This window comes from Tauraco erythrolophus, chromosome 29 (genome assembly GCF_009769465.1).
Source record: "Tauraco erythrolophus isolate bTauEry1 chromosome 29, bTauEry1.pri, whole genome shotgun sequence".
In the NCBI taxonomy this organism is placed as follows: domain Eukaryota; kingdom Metazoa; phylum Chordata; class Aves; order Musophagiformes; family Musophagidae; genus Tauraco; species Tauraco erythrolophus.
The window spans coordinates 143070-165048 of record NC_141493.1 but is presented as its reverse complement, the minus strand read 5'-3'; the positions used below and the strand labels follow the sequence as shown (position 1 = coordinate 165048).

Here is a 21979-nt window from a genome sequence, read left to right as displayed (position 1 = left end):
GACACTGATGTAGATGGCAGCAACGAAGGGGATGAAAGTGGCGGGATGAAGATCAGATGGCATGTCAAGGTCTCTGCACTTGAGCAAGAATACAGGGCCTGTGGGATAGGTCTGACCACATATATCCCTCCTTATTTTATACAGGACATGTGAGGTTGGACCTTTCCCACAGGTCTGATATTCCTCAGAAGGAAACCCCAAAGTGCCATCTAACCTCAGGGAGACGGCAGGAACCAGTGCAAAGACATCACTGAAAGAAAGGCCTCATACTGCTGTAGCCGCGTGCTCCTTCCTTGTCAGGGTGTTAGATCTCCTCACCAGCACCAGAAATCTGTCTGGAAACAGGACTTGCAGCCAGTCAGTGGAGACAGCTGACGACAGACTGTCTCTCTGGGTGAGGAAGAAAGTCAAAGCCATCATCTTTAGCTCGTGGCTGGGTCTCCCTGTTAATTCTTTGCAGAGCCCTCTCCAGAACCACACATTCCTCTGCACTGGAGCAGTGGACACAGAAATCCCCCCTCTGCATTTAGACTTGTCGTCAGAAATGAGCGGAGAGCTGCGGCTCTGCGTGTGGTTTCCCACCTCTGAAGGCACCAGCCAGAGCCACCAGACACAGCCCCATCTGCTCTTGCCCTCTCCTCCGGACACCCCTAGGAACTGGCAGGAGAGGATTCTCTGAGCCTCCTGTGAACAGGCAAAGTAAGATGATTTCCCTGCCAGGCCCTGCTCCAGCTCTGCACACACAGGGCACACAGGGACATGCCACACACAGCAGCATCCCCAGTCCTTCCGGAGAGGAGAGCGACACGGAGCAGCAAGATCTCCCTGCTCCTTGCGACTCGCTTTCCCAGAGGTCTGTAAGGGCGCAGTGGTGCACTAAACACCTGTTTGTCTCTGCTCACGTGTAGCTCAGTGTTTGGAAGCAGGAGCAGTGTGACTGCTTCCAGCGACTGGCCCGCTGCTGCGGCTCAATCACAGGGGCTTCTGGCCCCCCAGGAGAGACTAAGGGAGCAGCTGCTGGGTTTAATGACTGGGCCAAATTTTGAAATGAAGCACAGCAACCTGGAAGATCCCATCAGGTGCAAACATGTGACCTGCTCAGCACCGAGCGCAAGCCAAGTCCTGCAAGCCCAGTGCTAAGCACATGTCATGTGGCCTCTCCTCCTCAAACCCTGTACATCTCCAAAATGATTACGGGATCAGAGCCTCTAACCCACCAACAAGACCCCATGGAAAGGCCCATCTTCAAAGGACTCAAACTGAAAATTTTCTGTCTTGTCTCTACAAGAACTCTCTGATCTAAATCCCTTATGTCCACACACAGCTCCAGGACAGAAGTCTCTCAGAGTATCCGGATGCTGATTATGAGCTAATAATCCAGAGAGTACTGTGATGAACAAAATGAGCATCTCCTGACCTTTCCCCAAACCTCACCTAGTGTCCCAGCAAGGAGAATGCAAGCTGCAGTGTGCCCCAGGGGCCTGCAGAAGCCCAGCAGCCCTGCATGGTACCATTGGTCAGCAAAGAAAAGGAGATGGTGACATTTCCTGGGGCAACCAGTCTGCAGTAACGGCACTGGCCTCTGCAGCGCACAGACCAGCAGGTCTGAACTTCACTTGGTTTGGGACTTGATACTGAACCAGATGAATACATATTTGTGCTACCTGCCTCCCCAGCACCACTACTGCTCTGGAAAGCAGCCAACAGTGCAGTCTGTCTGTCCCCCCTGCTTGGCCCAAGCCCCTGAGTCTCTCCCTGCAGCACCAACCCCAATTCAGGCTGAGCCACTTGCAATCGGCAGCTACAGAGATACAAAATGTTCTGTTGATTATGTGCAAACAATTCCTCTGTGCCCACAGCTCTCCCTCCGTGGGGCAGACCTGTCTCTGCTCTGGCCTGGGAGGGGCTTCACCTGCCCAACACCTCCCAAGGCACCGAGATCGCATTTTTCAAACATCCCCTGCTTGTGTTCAGCTGCAGCTTCTGGAAACCTGACGGAAAGCCTGAGCATTGCAGGCAAGGGGAATATCCCCAAGAGAGATTCCTGCAACGCCCCAGCCACTGTGCTACACTCCTCACAGCTATCTGCTCTGCCCTCTGATAAGCAGCTGAGCCCCTTCCAGCTGTCCCAGTTGCTTGTCACCCTACGGGAGCCTCAGATCTCCCTCTCTGCTCACTGTTAATGCCCTTTGCTATGCTCCAGCCAGTATTGCCAGGCTCTCAGATCTTTATAGCTGTTGCTGCCCTCCCTGTCCCAAAGACAGCTGGTCCAGATGTGCCTCCTGGTCAGGCATTTTCCTCCCCAGCTCAGCTCTGGACACCTCCTCAGCAAGGGACAGCTCTCATGCTGCAGTCTGCCCTGCGTGGCCTCTCCCCTGAGCTCAATTCTGGTTAGGAGCTCCTGTGACAGCTTCCTGGCACAGGCAGGAACAGGGGGCTGCAGGTTGCAGAGCCTGGCAGGGAGTGGCACAGGCAAGAGGAAAACGGGGTCTGCCAGGATCAACTCTGCACCCCAGGGATCCCCCACTGTACTTTGCCAGGGTGGTGTGCACAGATCCCTCTGCTGGGCATGCCACTGCTCTGGAGACGTGTGCCCGGAGACTGCACAATGCCTTTGCAGAGCAGATCGCCCCCAGGAAACGACTTCCGTGCAGCAAAGTTGCCATTGCACTCTACCTAACACAGCAACTCTTTCGTCTCACCCCCAGCTGCTCCATCAGGAGCCAGGCACATCAGGCTTGGGATGGCAGTGGGGTCAGGAACAGCAGCCTCTCTCACAAAGTTTTTAAACTTCCTCTGCCAGGCAACTTACTACCAGCCAACTATAAGCTGGCTCTGTGGCAGGTAAGACTGTGGGATCAGGGCAGGTGCTCCCAATCATGGGGAACCATGGGGAACATCCCTGCCTCCATCTCACGGGAGCACTGTAAGGAAGGGTGCAGTGACAGTCACTAGGCCCAGGGGAGCCACCGCATGGCACGTTTTCACATGGACTAGAGATGGTACCAGAAGCCCTGTGAGTTTCACCTACCTGGTTACAGGTGTTAATATCTACCCCATTCCTGAGGTGATCCAAGGCTTTGTCCAGATTCCCGGATCTTGCAGCTCTCAAGAAACTGGTTGCAGCATCGGCCTTGGGGAAAAAAACAAAAAGCATGAGACAGAGTCCCCTTGCTCTCCCCCATCACCAGTACAGGGCCAGTCCTTCACTCGGTTGCAGAGAACATGACCACACAGAAGGCAGGGGCTGCGTGAGTCACAGTGGAACCGCTGGGAGAGACTGAGCCACCCCAGATCAGACAGAGAGAAGCAGGGCTGGGACCTGGCCTTAGAGCAGAGAGCATCCAGACGACAGGGCAGGAGCCACACGAGGTCTGCAGCTTGTCCCAGCGCTGCGGGCAGGGTAGGGAGGAGCTCTACAGGGACTCCTGCAGCCATGGCAGCTCTCTTGGCCCAGGAAATGCTCTGTGTCCTGGCTGAGAGACTGCAGCTGTGGTGAGCCCACCCCTGCTGTCCTCCAGAAACTGCTGTTTCTGTTTGCAGCAGCGAGTCCAAGAACCAGCACCAGGGATGCTGATCCCGGCCGAGCACTCTGCAGCCAGGCGAGTCGCAACTCTCTTCCGACAGAAACACGACAATGCCTCCCTGCACTGCTGACACACAGCCACCCCGGGCAAGGCACAGTGACACTTCAAGCAATGCTATTTAGCAGTGTAAGGCAGCAAATGAAAACCATGGGATGGCTCCCCAGAAGCTGGAGCAAAACAGGGTGGAAATGCAGTGGCATGGCTCTGTGAGGCTGGGACCTTGGACTGGTGACTACAAGCTGGTGCCTGCCTGCTAGGTACAGCCCAAAGGGCTCTCTCAGCAAAGAGCCACGAGACATCCCTGGCAAGGGCACAGGACACCCTCCCCTGCCTTCAGCTCCAATGGAAAATCAGAACCCCTCTTGTACCACTCATGTTGGGACTGACCGAAGGACTCCTGTGCTATGAAAGCCTACGTCCTGCCATCCCAGGCCATCCTGTAGAGCCTACAGCCAGGCTGCAGAGGAGGACCCAGGATTAGGAAGCTCCTGGACAGAAGCTGGAAGCAGCACAGACACAGAGGACAGCACTGGAGGCAGACCTAGGCAGGATGATGCACCACACAAGCCCAGGGCTCCTCTCTTCCCTTCTCTTTGCAGCCTCAGCCATTCAAACTGGGAGCAGCACAACTCGGCTGCGTTCTGCTCTCCTCCATCTGCCTCCCCCAGCCTATCCTTTCTGTCCAATCCTCCTACCCCAGAGAAACATAACCATGTCCTGGACCCACTGCTCTGCTACCCTCTGCAGAAGGAAGGCCCACACACAGGGTGCCCTGGCCCCCACTGTGCCAGGCACACCCTGCAGAACTCAGCCCGGGCTCCCACAGCAGTGGCTGGGTGCCATGGCCCCTTCTGGGGTAGCCCACAGGGTCAGAGGGACAGGTGGTGCAGGGCAGCACCACCATGCCCTGCCCAGGCGTGGAGCCTCCACGTGCAGGGGGAACACGTGCTGATCGCATGACCTCCTGTACCAGCTGGCTCCACTTGCTGCTGCCTCAGAGGAGAGTCCGGTCCATTTGGGAAGAGCCCCCAGATTCACAGCAGAGCTGCAGGCTTTGTGGAGGGCTGTGAGCACAGAGGAGACATGACATGGCATCTCAGTGCTCTGCTTATACAGGATGATCTACTGTAAGATGCAGAAGGGGGCACCAGCACTGTGCTTAGGAGTGCACGTTTGTGCTCTGAGCCCTGCGTGCTGTCTGGGGTCTCGCAAGGAAACACTGACAGCTTCAAGCAACAGGTTGAATGCAAAGAGCTTCTTCACCTCAGACTCTGCTAGAAGCCTCTGCACCTCAGGTCAGGATCAGTGACAGGGCAGCACCTCAGCTATGCTGTGGCACGCCAGCCACAGCGCAGACCTTCGACAGCAAATCCCCTGGAAAGCCAAAGCACAACTCAGCCAGGCTCTCCCACCCATGGGACACACATGGAGCTGCAAAGATTAAAATGGTGAAAGTCTACAGGCTCCAGCAGCAAAGGGGCTCCCGAAGCGTGCCCAGCAGCAGAGACTACAGGCAGAAAGCAAGCAGAAAAGCAAAGTGGAGGTCTCTGTAGGCATGAAGGAGAAGTGCATTGTATACTCACAGCCACGTCTGGACCGGACCTGCCCTTTCGTGCTGCCATAGTCCGGCACTTCAGCTGAAACCTGAGCCTGGTGTCCCCTCTCTCCCTCCTTGGTTATCTACTCCCCAGCTTTCAGAGAGCCAGTAAGTTACATTGCCTTCTATCTAAAAATACAAGCTCCCTCTTCGCTCCAATGCAGACCCTGCAGGGATCGCCAGCCACTAATGGAATTTGTTCATTTTCTCTCCATTATTGTGTCAGACAGGATATTTAATACCAAGCCGCGTCCGGAAAGCAGATGACTGCTGCCAAGTGCCGGGAGCGGGTCAGAGCTGCAGGTACCACCTCCAGAACAGCACAGAAAGAGCAGCCCCACAGACATGCCCAGGAGCCTGGCATTTCACAGGTAACACCTGCCACAGGGGAGAGAGGTTGTGGTTCCCTCCCAGCCCCCTGGATGCTGGGAGCCAGGGCCTTGGAGAACGTGCTGAGGCTTGAGTGCCTCAGAAGTACTGCCCTTCTGCTCCCCATGCTCAGCATGCACCTTTCAGAGATGGACAGAGAGATGCAGGTCATCAGACAGCACAAGCAGCCAGAGCAGCAGGGACAGCTTAGCTCAAATGGTAAAAGCAGAAGAAACAGATCTGCAGTCATATTGCTCTTCTGATGTCAGTATGCATGTTGGGGCTGCCTACCTACCCCTTGGGGGGCATTCGTTCACAACAGCTCGCTTTACGTTGCGGTGTCACAGAGATCAAGACAACACTAGATTAGCCAAGGAACTGAAGTAAGGATTGGGTCACTGCCATCTCCTGAATTTCAGCAAAGGGGAGCAGTGACAGCAAGAATTGCAGAGACCCTATGGACACAAGTTGGTGTGCGTATCAAAAAGACACACACATATCTCCCGGGCAGCACATCACCAACACACCTGAGCACAGACACACACATTGCACAGTTACCATCCACTAATAACCATAAAGCACAGCATGGGCATGCTGCATGCACCCCTTGGCATTTGTACGCACACGCAGTCACTTGCTACCCATGTGCCCCAGGATATACAGCAACTGCTTCCAGATGCAGAGACTGTCTCTACTGGTTTTCCTTTCTTTGGAGTTTGTAGGGTTTCTTTCCATTCTCCTGTGCCTTCCCAGCAATCTTCCAGGAAGAAGCTATACCAGAGGAGCAAATAAACTGCCTCACTTGCCATTGTGTACCTCTTGCACTCCTACACAGCTGCTACAACCTGCACACAGGTGTCATGCTCCAGACCTGCGGACATTCAAGCTGTGAAGTGTCAGAAGGCTGCTGCCAGCAACTCCTCACAGGAGGAGCCTCAGACCTGGAGTTTGCCAAGTGCTCAAAGAGCTTCTAAAGTAAAAAACATAGCACAGCACATCAGACTGTGCTTCCATTCTCCTTCCTTTTCTTTTCTTTCAGGAAAAAGCTCCCCTCGTCTGCTGACAATCTAAATTTTTCCCTCTCCTGGCCCTGATTAGTGGCTACCTCTGTTCCTATTCACAGGTGTCTTCCTGCTCTCAGCCTCACCCTGCAAAGAGTTACTGCCACTGGATGAATGTCCTAGCCTCTTCACCCCAACATGCAACGCCTGGACCTAAACAAGCCCATTGCATTGTAGCTGTGGCTAAGGCAATAAGCAAAGGGGAAGTTCTACCAAACCAGAGGCTCAGGCTGGATTTCAAGGTCAGAGGTCCAGTAATCCTGCTCTGCCTTCTGGCTGTAGATAGAGTCCTGCTCTAATCTCTTCTGGCAGTGCCATGCTCTCACTCCCACCCAGGGAGGAGCTCCGACCAGCTCCTTCTGCATATCACTGATAAAGGAAGGGAGGGTCTCAACACTCCCTCCTTCTGTGAAAGGTGGCCAAGTTTGTCAGGAGCCCACTCTGTACAAGCTGCTAAGTGCTGCAAGTAGATGATTCTCAAGTGGGAATGAGTTCAGGGACTTGTGCTGATCTCATAGTGTTTTCTGGGACACAAAGGCAGGCAAGAAGCAAGTCTCGCCACACTGTTTCAGACTGGCAAAAGGCGTACACACATCCTGCTACAGTGCCCTCTTTACCCTATCTGCCCACTTGTCTCTTCTATCTGCAAGTTTCTGCTGGAGCCACAAAGCAGCCTGAGCAGGGACTGCAACTCCTCCATTGCTTATATAGCACCTGGCATGAGGAAGGGCTGAGCCAGCTTCTTGCTAAGGAGTTGCAGAGGAGGTGGGACCTCTTCACTGCAAGGATGTGCACACAGGTCTGTGGGAGTGCCTGGGAACATGTCCTGCTATGGACAGGGCCAAAGATGCCAAAAGAAAGGTACTGGGTGCCCTTTCCAACAAGTCTCTGACTCCAGCAGTCCCTGCAGAGCAGCCCTGCCCGTGCCACACAGCCACCAGCCACAGCCCAGGCAGGCGTGGGGCAGCACACCCTGCCAGAGGCTGCCAGCATCCACTGCACCTTCTCACTGCTTGCAGAAACAACGTGCTTTGATGCTTGAAACCAGCTGATTCCTTGCTTCATTGGAAGATCTTCAAGGACTAGTTACAGAAAGGGAAGAGTGGAGGAGCTTGTGGTCACTGTGAGTGTTTTTGAAATGGGCTGTCTTTTCCTCACTCTCTACCCAAAGGTATCACACAGCCAGAGCTCTCCTGCAGTTGAAACATGCAGCGCTACAGGGGATCCTCAGTGTTGCGATTCTCAGTCGCATCATTCAGACCCCCTTTCCCCTTTCCTGGTCTCTGCCACATTTCTTCAGAATCTCTGGTCTCACAGAAGAACAGTGCTGCTCTTACACCAGAGAAGAGGAATTACAATGCAGACATTCAAATAACAAATTACTTCCCATGCCTTGGGGAGCAAAACGCTTTCTGCCCAACGGCAGTCAGACCCGGTGGCCTGGAAGTTTGGGTCTGCTCTGCTTCTGAGCCATGCGGCTGATGCGGGCACGAGAGGGAAGCTGGCTGTGCTGTGGCTTTGCCTGAGTCCCTGCATGCCAGAGGCAGAAGGATGCAGACCAGGCTGGCATTCATTCAGTTTTGCCTCCTCCAGACCTGGCTACTGGAAAACATTGTCAGTGAGGAGCAGCAGGCTTTGCTGCATTAAAAGCTTTCTATGGCTGCTCTACAGCAAAGATCTTGAAAGCAATTACACCACTTGCTGCCTCATGAGTTTTGTCACTAATGATAACTCTGCATCTTCAAACTCTTTTGTCTCTTTTGTATTCTTTGGAAGCCACGTGCTCCTTTCAGCAAGGAGCTTAGCAGCTCCATTGTTCTAATACTCTCTCAAAACTCCTCATTAGGAGCAACACGTACCACCCTTTCTCTGGGATACATTAGGAGCAAAGTCAGCTGAGGCGTCTTGCAAACCGGGATATGCAAACTGTGTGAACAACAGAGGAACAGCAACAGGAGGGCCACGATGCCTACTGAGAGTCGGGTGCTGCTGCGAAGGGAAGGCGCAGTTTTACCATTGGCCCTACCTGGGGGAGCCTGCAATGGCCTTTGGTCCTGCCAAGCAGACACACTTCTTCCTGTACACAGCCAGTCTGCCAGTGAACAGGGGGAAACAGAGCCAGACCTACCTGGGCTCATGAAGCCAAGGGCAGAGGAGATCCAGCAAGGAAACACCTGGCAGGCTGGGCAGCACACAATCACCCCAACAGCCAAAGAGCCCCAGGACTGGCAGTGAGATGCAAACCTGAATCCTGGCACCAAAGCCACATATTGCTACGGGTATCCTACACAGACGGTGTGGAAAGGTCCAACTCACATCTAGGAGATCATCCAGTCACCTCCAGTTGCTAATGCCAGAGTGCTGGCATCTAAGATCAGCGCTGCCAGCTGGGGAGGCAGTGCGAGAAACCTTGCAACAGCCCTTGACATTTGCTTTTGTATTTCTTTGCTCATGTGGGCTTGTGTCCAGTAGTGGGCATGATCTTCACTTCTGAGGCATTATTTCCAGGAGAGATAGCAAAACTGTACGTCAGTGTAGTGGTTTACTTTTAAGCAATTGCCCAACCATTCCTCTGGAACCAGAGCTCATTGGGACCTCCCTGCCTTGCAAACATCAAGTGCGCAGGTCTGCAGGTGATAACATGGATCCTTTCTCGTCAGATGAGAAGAATACGTCAGTCCTGGTAACAAACTAAAACAGCTGCTAAGATTAAAAGCAGTCAAAGAGGGCACTTAGGATCTCTCTAAGACGATCAGGGAAGATTAGGAAAACTGAATCAAAGATTCAACTAAAAATGCCCAGAAACAGAAATCACACTGTCTGCCTTACAGAAACTTTCTTTCCTATCTGTATTCACAGAAACTTGACCCTCTCAGTGGTGCCTGCAGTGCAAACAAAACCTACTGGCAGGTTTTTACTTTCTGAGTAGAAGACAGCATTCAGCAGAGCACAGCATCTCCAGAGAGGCAGCAAAGCTGCAGGCAGGCAGCCAGCGGAGCACAGAGAACAGGCCACCAGGCACATACTGCAAACCCAGAAAAAAGAAAAAGGCAAAAGCATTGGGAAAATTCATCAGATAAAAGGATAAATCCATGTGCTGAAGTTCTGTTGTCTAATCATTCTCACCTCTGCCCACACGATTTAGGACAGGTCTGCAGATCTTAATAGGACTGATGGGAGTCAAGGCACAAGCAGTCATCTCTGGAAGGCATCTGCCAAGTGAGTTTGTTCTCATTTCATGCACCAGTCTGAGTAAACCATGCTCCTTTCTGCTGAGCGGAGATTTCATGATAGTCCCAAGCCTCCCCAAGGCATGTACCCCAGAGGCCAATGGCTTCTGTGCCCAGCAGAGATCCCCAGACCAGAATGCCAGGAGGAGCCCAACCATCCTGCAGCAGGTGAATCGGAGCGTGCAGGAAATGCACGGTCTGCTCGTGTTCCTGCAGCAAGGGGCTGTTAGAGCTGGAAGACAACTCAGCACAACTGGCAGAGGACAAATCCCAGAGCAAAAGAAGAAGGCCCGTTGACAGGTTTGTGGGAAGGGAGGCAGCTTGACAATTAGTGTTTTGAAAGCACTGAAGAGGGGACAAGCTTTCAGGTACAGGCACCATACTGGCCCCTCCATTATATGCAGTCCTCCATCATTACATAATCATGAGCAACGAGCTTTCAGAAAGCCTATTTTTATGCACTCTTAACAGGAGAGGTAGTTCTGGACTGTTACTGGTGGTGCAGTTCAAGGCCAACATTAACTCAGTCCCTGCTGAGCATATTCAGATACCGACAGCATCTGTGTTGCCATTTGTCTCCTTCCCTCCCCCATCACAGGTCTCCTGTGCTAACTGCTGAAGCTGGAACAGGTTCAGGACTGTGAGAAGGGTGGATATGAGAAACAGCTTAATCTGCATGGAGCAAGGACTTGGGAGCTGCCCCTACACAGCCAGACTGATCCTTCTGATAAGGATCCCCTGGTGCTACAGCCTGCAGTTCTAGGAGAGCTTGAGCTTGCCTCTGCCAGGTCCTAGCTGCTACTATTGGATTTTATAAGTAGTAGCACCAAGATCTTGTTCTGTCATTTTTAAACCATCACCTCCCCAATGAAGTACAGTGCTGGATGCAGCAGCAATGAGTGGAGAGAGGAACAGGGGCTGGTCCAGAGGTCTGAACAGGGAGCTGGAGACCTGGACACTGTTCCTTTCACACAGAGCCAAAGCAAGGCAAGAACTAACACAGCTACTGCTCCTGCCAGCTGAGGCCATGCACGCCCAGGGGAAAGCTGTCGCTCTCCTTTGCTGTTAGCAGGAGCCTCTGCTCTCTGCATATCCTGAAAAAGAAAAGCTATTTTTACCTCATCAGAAAATATATAGACTGTGACTGAAGACAATACACAAGAGCTTTTTGCTCAGGCACTACACCTCTTCTAACAACATAACAGGGTTTACAGCTGCTGAGAGAGATGCAGCAGCACTGTAACTGCTTTTTATCTCCTGCTTTCCTAACGCACTTGTTTCCCTGGACTGTGACATGGCTCAGGTAGGTGTGTGCAGTGCACACGGGGCAGTTCAGAGGGCTCTAGCAGGTTGCCAGTGCAAGGGGGAAAGCAGAAACACGCTCTGAGCCTGCCTGCTGCACGCCAGGGACTCAGGCACACCTTGCAGACCAGCCTGCAGCCTGCCCTGCGCCCTGGCAGTGCCCCTGCACCCAGGAGATGCGCTGGGGTCCAGACTGTGTCATCAGGGTCTGCTCCAGTGACCTGTGGAGAAAATTCCTCCTCTTTTCTAGTGATGCTTATAAACTGCTTCTAATTTCTGCAGTCTGTTCCAACTCTTTCTCTGGCTCTGCTTCAGCAGGGCTACTCCACCTCGCCCTGCCTGCCTGCAAGAGCAAAGGCGCTGAGAAGGGGCTTTCTGCTGGGATCTGCAGGCTGCGAGGAACAGCAGCACAGCCCCTGTGCACGGCTGCAAGAGGCTACTGCCGGCGGCGCTCAGCCAGGCCGGTCCGGCCAGCGCTCGCCGTGCAGTCTCCGGAAGCCATGCAGGGAAGAAAGCATTGACAGGAAAGCACCTGAAGCACAGGCCTGGCAACGTGTCTCTGCCAGCTGATCCCTGGTGAGGACATGCGAGCAAAGCCATAGCAGCAGAGCCACCTGCTCCTCAGCAGAGCGAGTGCAGCACTGTGCCTACAAACGTCACCACTGCACCTGTCCCAGCACTTCGGGTGGGTAAAATAAGAAAGATGATAACACAGAAATCCACATTTACCATTACAATAGTGCAAAAATCCAACCCTTGGGGGCACCTCCCTTCTGCCAACAAAGCAGTGCTGCAAAGGATGAGGCAAGCAGAGCATTGGGGGGACCCAGCCATCCTGGATTCAATGCCAGGCTCTGCCAGTGGCTCCCAGCATGATCTTAGGCAAGTTCCCAGCGACCTAAGAAAGGCAGCAAACCCTTCCTGCCATTCTATGGCCCATTTAGCGGCAATCTTTTGGGAACAAGTGCCATTTTCTCTGGACCAGACCTAAGTCCATGTTACTAGCCAGGATACACCTGAACTACCGCAGGCAAACCAACACCCTGAGAACTGAGCTGATTCTTCTCCCCCTAGTGCTGCCCTGCAAGCCCCTTACCATGCCCAAGTACTCACCCTCACGAAACGCAGGCATGTCATCGCTGCAGGAGAAAGTCAGCTCACCCTGGACAGCTAGGGTCTGCAGCTCTGATCAGCCCACCGACACTGAATGCTGCAGCCAAACCAAGTGTGAGCAGCCAGTCTAGAAGAGGTTTATCAGCAGCAGGACAGCACCCTATCACCACTCACGCTTGCCTGCCTGAGTCTGGAGATTACAGGTTGTCCCATGTCAGATGAGAGCTGCCAGGCTGGACAACGAAGTGTTTAGTGAGTGTCATGCCTGAGGCACATTTCATAAACATATCCATGAGCTGTAAACAGGGAGGAGCCACGTGCATGAACACTGCTTTTCTTCAACGGAAGATGAAACTTCAGAAATAGAAAGCAACGTGAAAGAGCTCTGTGGCCAGAACCACACCATCTCTTGGTTTGTGTTGCACAAAGCAGGCTGGGCCAGAGGCAGTTAGCAGAAGACCCCAGATTGCTCACTGGTCTCTGCAGACCTTGGCTGGGCACAGTCCCAAGTGAAGGACACTGAGATGGCACTGAAGTGGCAAATGAGATCTAGTGACAGCAGCTCCCGGCCCTTTGCAGCCTGCAGCCCACTGCAGTACAACGAACGCGCCCCTTCCCCCCTTCTACCTGCGCAGCAGACTCCTGCTCCAGCATCCCTTCAGGAGATCCTTGCTTGCAGCAAGAAGGCAAGGGGTCCACACTGGTTGATGCATGCCCTCTCTGAAAGACATGCAAGGGAGTCACACCAATCTTCCAAAGGAACAGACCTCCTGGAGACCGCTCCCGTCCCACCCTCTCCTCGTGCTCTAGCTCCAGGTGACACATCTTGGAGCGATGCTCCTCTGGCGCTCCTGGCTGGCAGGAGGCATCCTTCTGCTCGTGTTTTGCTAAACCCATCTTGGACCCAGACACTAAATTGGGGCTATTTTGACAAAGCGCTGAGGGGGTGCAGGGGAGCCGCACTGGTTTCTATTTCCAGCTACTGTTCATCTGGCCCTTTTTGCCAATCACAGGTTCAAGAAGGCCAAGGCACTTCCTCCCAGGCACTGAAGCCAAACCAGTGAACGCACGGCCGTGAGGTGATGGCACCTGGGAAGGCCTGGGCAGCATCCAGAGAAATAATGCTCGTGACACTAGCAGCTCCAGAGAGGGAAAACAACAGCTCTGCCAGCTGTATCTCTCTAGGGAATTCCTATAAAACAGCACAGCCCACCCCTGAGAAAGCTTTTATCAGCTGAGAGGCAAGAAAAGTAGATCAAGAAAACCCGTTAGGATGGAAAAATGCTTTGCATTACACAGAAATTGAGGTTTTTGTACTGAGCAAAGGCCACGTTGAAGCATTAGAGCAAGGCAGAGTCTTTACCACCTTTCCCTTGTCTGGTACAATTCAGCACTTCCCCAGAAGTCTGGGATCTCTCTGGTATTTGAGCTGTACAGACTCCAACTCCAGGTCAGGCAGAGCTCAAACGTCAGTTGTCAAAAAGATGGGCACTGCAAGTGCTGGCTGGCACACCACATTCACTCAAAAAATTGTTGCTGCTCTGCATCCACAGAGCAACATCACCAATGCCTCAGATCCTGCTTCCCCCCCTCCCACGACGGCATGTCACGAATGCAAATACAAGTCCGCTGCACCCTGAAGACAGGACCTGACCAGACAGCTTATGAGCCTATTCAAAGTTGCTGCCTCAGTATAATGCCAACTTTTCCAGGTCCTGCAGTCACCAGGATAACATACACGTTTGACAAAGCCCTAGAAACAAGACCTGTGCTCTCCAATCCATTTGAGGTTATGTCCTACCACACCTCAGGGAAAAGCAGTGTAAAAGTCCCCGTGGGATTGCTCCACCCGTTTGCTGACAGGTGCCCCTCCACTGCTACTGCAAGAGCTCTGCCAGGCAGGGACCAGGATTCAGCTTTGATTTGTGCAGCCTCTGGCACCAGCAGGGGCAACTTTCACAAACCCGCTAGAGGCAAACGCAGGGATGGGACAACCTCTGGAGTGTTTGGCTGAGAGGGATGAGCAGTTGCAGACCGGCTCAGTCCTACAGATTTCTTGCTATCCAACGATGCCACATCCTCCCGGTGAGGGTGGAGACGTGAGCCCTGCACGGTGCAGCAGGGAACGTGTCCAGCCCAGGGTTCCCTGATGCACGTTGTATGCCCACAGCCACAGCACGGCTGAGGGAGGGGAACCCTGCGGCTGCAGCGGGGCAGGAACAGCTGCCATTCCTGCGGGACTGTAACGCACCACAGGGTGCTCTGGCACACACCTGCAGGCCATGCGGTGGTCGGTGAGAAGGAATCGCCCCAGGTCCCCATCACCGAGGCAGAGCCTTTCTGAAGTCATGAGAAAAGAGAAAAGTGCCCAAATTCAAGAGCCCCTGACAGGGACATTTGCAGGTCAGAGCTCCCCTGAGGGGCAGAGAAACATCACCACCAGGCACAGTCCTGGTGAGCCTGGGCAAGCCACAAAGTCTTTGCTCCCCCTCTGAGACCCAGAGCTCTCCCTGCAAACAGCCCTCCAGCTGCTTCTCCACACCTCCGAGGGTGAGTTGCATGCATCAGTGCTGAAAACTAGTACCCTAGAGCAACTTGCTTCACTGGCAGTTTGTCACCATTGTCTTGCCCGTTATACCTGACAGCAACATCTTTGACACAGCTTGCAGTTCTGGAGAAACCAACAGTATAGGCACAATCCTGTCTGAGAAATCAGAGCCTGGGAGAGCTTGAAAAATAACAAATACAGCTCTAATAAATCAACAGCTCTTAATCCCAGGAGCTCTTTCCACTTCCATGAAAACACCTCAAAAGACTAAGGTCTCAGATAGTTCCCGAGGTCTTACCTGTTTCTGGATCCTGAACTGGGATTGGCTTGATTGCTCATTCCCTAAGATTTCATACTGTGTCATCTCCTTAGTGACATCGGAGCACATGAATGTCCCCTCAAAGGTCTATGAGATTGTACAGGTCAGCGTCACGTTGCACCCATGAAAGCTATCAGAGAGTTAAACTGGAGCTCTGCGAAGGGAAATGATTTACAATGGACACAACAGGAACACCCTCTAAGAAAGCGCAGACTCATGTTGAGAAAAAGTGGCCAAGAGTTACAGGGAATAGTAACTGTCAACTCCCACTCAGGCCACTGTGCATCCCTGTGGGCTTCAGGGGATTTTTGCGAGTCAGGGTTCCAATATTGCCTTAAGTGCTGTTCCTTGGATGCTGTAATATCTATTACACCCACAGGAAAAAAAATTTCTCCCTCTGCTGTCCTGAGATGGCTCCTGGGTTGCCACTCAGCAGCGCTGGTGCCTGAGTGCCTCTGCATTCCAGGTCTACAGCTGAGATAAAATCACTGAATTCCAGCAGCACCTGCAGACAGAGTTGGCAGGGCAGAGAGAAGATTTCTGTCAGAAATTTTGAAGGAAGAAGAGGTCTCTAAAGAAAACTACTCCTTCAGCTACAAAGAGTTTTGTTTTTTCGAGACACGAAGTTCTGCCTCTGACCTTTGAAGAAACTCCTCAGCCGCACGATGATGTAGCTGTGAAGGAACGCAAGGCGCCTTCCTCCGCGCTGTTACCTTCCATGTAACCAGAGAAGCGATCTCCCAGCACCAGGCACTCCACGGGCTGATGCTGGTCTGTCCTCAGCTGTTCTTTTCCTTTCATTTAAGGGAACCGGGAGCGCAGCCTGTGCAGCAGAGAACCTTAAACACATTACTGTGGAGAAGAGTAAATAACTTCCTTTAACAGTGGGCTTCAATATTTTGAGGAAACTGCATGTGCCTTTCCTCAGGGAACGCAGTGCAGCCCTTCCTGTGTTCAGCAGTTTGAGAAATGATGCTCGATGGGTACAGGGCTGAAGCCACTGAAGGAGAGCTGCTCCCCTCTGAGCACTTGCTGTGCCCTCCAGGTACAAGGACGAGGGTACACGAGGGGTTCACCTCACTCCAGCCCCTCTCCTTCCTGCTTACAGAGGAGAACATTCCCTGCACTCCCATCACCAGGCTCCCCAGCTCTGGTCAACAAGCTGTTATCTTAGGAAATGTGAATGCAGTTTTAAAGCTGAGTCAGCAACACAAGTTGAATAATTTAAATCCTTAGCAATTCTGCTACTGCTGCCCAGCCATGGATAACGGAAGGTACTCAGATTCACGCAAGCAGAGAGCTGGGATGAAAAACAGTGCCGCTGTCAGGCTGCTTCCTCCCGTTAAGAGAAAATAGCAGTGATGTAGGCATAAATAAGCAGATAATAATGCTCTGCAGTGCTGAACTAGGCACTCTGCTGCTCAGAGCAGGCAGTCCTCTGAGCACAGCAAGGCTGAGGCTTGCTTTCCTGGGGCATTTGTGGTTTCTGGCACAGTGATCCATAATTTCACAGGAAGTCCATAGGAGCTGCTGGTGCCTCATCTCTCAGATGGGCAAATCCTTCAGCTTCCAAAGTGCTGGAATCATCAGCCATCATCAACAGAGGAAGCCACATGAAAGGTCCACACCAATACCTGCTCTTCAGCTTTCTATCAGAGAAGGAGTTATGCAATGTTACGCGGTCGAGGGGGACAAAGGTTTTCTGTGCACAGGTTCTCCAGCCCTTCCTTTCTCCCTAGCTGCCTCTTCATCTCCTTTGTTGCAAGTGGGGATAGTGGGGTGAGAGTGGAGCCAATTTACAAGTACTTCTCCCCAAATCAGTCTAAAACCACCATCCAGAAGCACAGGATAAATGAAAACTTGCAAGAAATCCAATGGACTGGGTTTGCAAAGCTTAGCAGCTAACAGACCTAAGAAATCTCTCCCCATCATATCCCTGATCTGAGAAACCACTTCATGGACATCCATCAGTTCAGAACTATTTGAGCCGTGAGATTCCCAAAGGAAATCCAGAAATACAAATTGAATAGATGTTCTTCAGTTTGTGCTTCTTGAACTGTGCACTGTTGCTTCCAAAGGCATGATTTTGGAGATGAAGCAGCCGGCTCTCTTACTCCAAGAGAGACAGTTGCCTTGTGCCAGCATAACCGTAGTTTAGTTCCAGGAGAGGAAGCAGTCTGAGCCCAAAATTGGGACGTTCAGGTAGCCCTTTGCCCCTCCCTGCACAAATAATGAGCAGACGGACAGCTTCACATCATGTGCCTCTCTGGTATCTTATGACATGAGTCATAAGGTGTTCTTCTTGCTCATCATTAGGATGAGCCAGGCAATACAAGCGAAAATATAAATCACACCGATTTATCTTATTTATACTCATTCAGGCACAAAAACTCAGGAAGTCAGATTCACAGAGTGAAGACACGAATGACTTGCAGAGCTCCCCAAGGAAAGGAGTATCTATGGCCCATTGTTTATGCTATGACTTCGTTCTGTACTGTCCTGGCTGCAAAGATGATTTCTGCACAGATAGAAAGTGTTCAGCAACCTCTGCATCCAGCTCTCCTATCCAGCGGACCATAAGACATCTCGCCCACAGGATTAACATTCACTGTTTTTCCCTCTATTAGAGACCAGGCAGTTCCAAGAGCAAAAAGCACCACCTAACTCAGCCTGAATCTGAAAAATCCAAGTTCTGGGAACCCAGAGTTTGGCATTATGCCCACAGTACGGACCAAGGGCAAATAGCTTCTTAATTACTACTTATGGTGCAGATTTCTGCTTCCACTTAGGCAGGTACCAATCTGAAAGATGTAACAAGACCCTTATCAGGCTGCAGTTAATCCACCCCAGCTACTGATCCTATTGGATCCACTGGTCCTGCTGTAACTGCAAGATTACAGATCCACTGAGATGCCTAAATGTTACGCCTATTTGGAGATCTCAAGATGGAGATATCCGGCACTTGGCTGCAGTGCATGCCTGGAGGCAGTGCAGACTGACCTCCTGTGAAAGCAGATGAATGCATCGTCCCCACCTGGCAGGCTGCACTCTGCTCCTCTTGGAGAGAAACCCGCTCCGCTGCTGAGCGTCGAACAGGAGAGCAAAAAACTCAGATCTCACCCCACACTTTCAATGTACCTTTATTCTCAGCAGTCATCTGGTCTCTGAGATCTGCAACGTAACTAGATGCCATGGTCTGCAACAAGATCTTCTTGCTCTGTCATGTCAGTCCAGGCAGTTTGACAAGAACTTAGAAACCATTTCTGTAAACCTCTTCTCTTCAGATTTGTCAAAATATTTTCATCTGGGCTTGGATCAGCAAGAAAAGCTTTCAACCTCCAGGCACTCTGTAAGGTATGCAATCTTGCTTCTCCAGTGGACCTGCCAGGTTTCCAGAGTTCTGCACAGAGGTCACAGAGGGGAGGAGAAAATCTCTATTTTAATATTCACAGCAAGAAACAAAATTAGCTGTACGCCTGTGATTTGACACAGACATTCTCTGGAGTTTGACAAAGGGCTCGGAGATTAGTAACAAGGCAGGAAGGTTTGCAACAAAAATGAAAGTAATTCCAATCCATGCGCACACCACAGTCAGCTGCAACTCGTTCAGTTTTTTCCCCTGGACAGACCTGGCACACAGCTGGGCAGAATTAACAAAAGGAGGAGGATCAGCAAGAAGCTTGGTGAATTTATAAGTGCAGCCCAGCCATTTGCAGGCAATACTTGTGACAGTGCTGTGCTGCAGCTTACCATGAATTTGTGGTCACAGAATCAAGGTACAATCAAAGGAAAACAAGTGATGGGAAATCTCCGTTCTCTGCATATCTCTAATTGATCTGACTCTTTAGACACTTCCCTCCTAGGAGCTGGATAAGCAACAGCTGTGTTACACCATCAATAACAAAGTCCATAATAAGCATTGCAAAGAATATGTGTGAAAGCTATAAAGTGCTAGCAAAACCCATTTGTCACTAATATTTGCTCCTGGGGATTGTTCAGAGAGAATCTTTGAGATTATGATGAAATATTTATAATGCAGCAGCTCATAGAGCAGGACTCATCCCAGCTCTTCTGGCTCTCATGCAAAAAAAAAAACCCCACCAAAAAAACAACCCCAAACGAAAAAAATGCCCAAAACAGGAAAAAAAAAACGCCCCAGAACCCAAAAGAAGCAAAGCACTATCTCTTCTCTCAGGAGCTCAGAGATCAGGTTCCACCAAAAGCAAACTCCACACTCACAAGGTCACTCCTCTCTCTCTTCTAGAGTTGATGTCTAAAGGGACTGTGACAGAACGCTCACTGGCACGGAGCTGCCCTCCGCAAGCCACCCCCGGCCCCCATAACCACCCCGCAGTGTGTGCAGAGTCGCCCCTGGGCAGAAGGGCCCCCTTAACTAAACCCACTTGGAGAGATTTCCAGGAGTGACCACTGTTGTCTGGGCTGGGATGGTGCCAGGGAAAAGAGTTTCAAGGAGTGGAAGCTGGGCCCTGAGCAGTAATCAGAGCTGAACACTGATTCTGCTTATGGAAGAGACAGAGTGCCAAGGACTGACCCACCACAGCCACAGATACAGAAAATAAAGGCTGCAGATTTTATCTTGGCCCTTACAAGACAGAGGTCTGGGACAGGGTCCCAAGTTCCCATTACCTTCCTTCCAGTTTTTGATACTTCACTATTTAGCAGAAGCATTTTTACCCAGAGGCAATTAATACTTAAACAGAATGAAGTCTGACTTAAGGAGGCTTTTGAGAGGGGTGAAGGTGGGAAAACACTGGGTTTTTACTGTTTCCCAAACTGTAATTGAAGCAGTTCACATGTAACTTTCTGAGCTCAAGGCCATGTTTTAAACCGCCACAGGAAGCTGCAAATGAAGGCAGCAGTCAGAGAAATTTTCCTGCTTAGCCCCATACGCCTACTGATTACACACCTTGCCATCAGCAGGAGTAGGTGTCAGCTGTGTCTCCGTGGGCAAGGCACACATACAGCTTCTCTACCTGCAGTGCTTGGCTCAGAGAAAGGCAGTTTCTGCAAGAGTGGAGCAGCTGATTCTAAGTAGCTGCTTCTCTCCATCAAGAAATCCACTCAGAGCAGTAATCCAGCTCCTGAGTGACTGTACACGACAAAGCAGCACAGCACACTGACCAGCAAAACAAATACTTTAACATTAACAGGCCCAAAAGATGCAATTGTTTGCAGAGAGCATATCTGCAACACATTTCCAGCTTCTCAATCCTGCTGTCCTAGCTCTTCCTGAAGGCTTAACCCAAGCCTTCTGAACTGAAGTTAATGCCCTGAGGTCTGGAGTGCAACCGCACACTCCTGCTCCTTCCCAGAGTTCAAACCTATACAGACATCTAAGAGCTTGGAAGCCTGTGCCTTTGTTCATCACCTTGCTGAGCAAGCAAAGGAGCCAAACGCTTTCTTGGATGCATATCCATCCATCTTCTGATGACTACATGCAACTTTTCACCATGATTAGCTCTTCCAGATACCATCAATTCATTTATTTCTTGAGCACCTTTGGCATGCCTGGACAACCGGACATGAACATTAAAGCAAGAAAAACAGCCCACACCACTACATCCTGCTCACAGTACAACACCCGGCACCTTCCTCCAGTTACTGCAAGGCTCTTCAGAATAGCTTGGCAGCTCTGCAGAAAATCCACTTGAAATCTTGAAACCCATGAATTCCCTTTAAGGGTCATTAATGAATGATTCAGAAGAGATGTGCACATTTCTGTTGTATGCCCACAGCTCTGCTCTCACTGATGAGCATTTAGGATGATTTCATCACGCAGTAGCTTTTCCTGAGGTCTAATTCAATTACATAAGTTGCCTCTGGATGAAAGAAGCAGAGTCCCAGAGTCCCAGAAATACTCACTCATACACTACTTTGGAAAGTGAGCAATTCTGCAGAATAGAAGTGAGGACAGAGCTCCACTGACCTAGCAGAGCTAATGGGAGTCTCACTATTGTTCTAAAATCGAAGGAGATCAACTATTTTATTTCTCCCAGTGGACCTTTTTCACTGAATGTCTGCAGTATCAGCACTTTTCCCTGGCCTCAGCAGTAAAAATTTGGGAACAAAGCCTCCCTGGAACCTGTCACTCAAAGCTCTGTCAGCCATCATACAGGAGATTTGGGCTTCATACTTCTGGAAGTGAACTTTCCTCGCCACCTGCAAAACACCAGCGCCACTGCTCCTCTTCACAGCCCAGATGAATCCTTCTCTGGAGAGCGAGATCTGAACAAATCATACCCTCTCCAGCTCTACTCTTGAAGGTGCCCACCACACACCTGCAACTTGAAATCTCCCAGTAGGACAAAGCTTCCAGCAGTCACCATCACTACAGCACAGGTACAGACAAAAAACTGTCCTATCACCGGACACATCAACTGTGCGCTCTGCAACACAGCAGCCACGAACCTGATATATTTGCAACAGCTTGACAACAGCCCATTTACCTACTCCTTAGGATAACATAAGATGCTACACCAGGCAGGCTGGACCTCTGTGCTGTAGCACTTGGGTACCCACACCAGTGCTAACCCTGCCATGACACAGAGGGCTTTTCCAAAATCTCTCCCACAAACCTACATTATGAGCCTCACTTAGGCAACTCTTGTTTAGAAGTCACAGAGCTCCCACACAGTTTCTCTCATCACAGGTTCCCTCACCCAGTCCCCACCGTTTCTCCCCAGAGATGTACTGTAAAAATGCAGCTCCACAGTGTGGAGCATTTTGGACACTGCACTAAGGCCAAAGGAAATAGGGGAGACTCTTCCCATAACTCACTTAGCAAATGATTTACTGTTCTCTTCAAACGTCATCCAAATGCTGGAAAACAAGC

The 21979-nt window shown here is 51.2% G+C and overlaps 1 protein-coding gene across 1 annotated transcript in view; it reads right to left on the bottom strand.

Annotated features, from left to right (window-relative positions):
• ANK1 (ankyrin 1) overlaps window positions 1-21979 on the bottom strand; it is a 62682-nt gene that overhangs the window by 23724 nt on the left and 16979 nt on the right. Inside the window, exon 2 of the mRNA XM_086627980.1 lies at window positions 3032-3133. Within this exon, the coding sequence (XP_086484106.1) occupies window positions 3032-3133 (102 nt within the window). The remainder of the gene's footprint in view (window positions 1-3031; window positions 3134-21979) is intronic.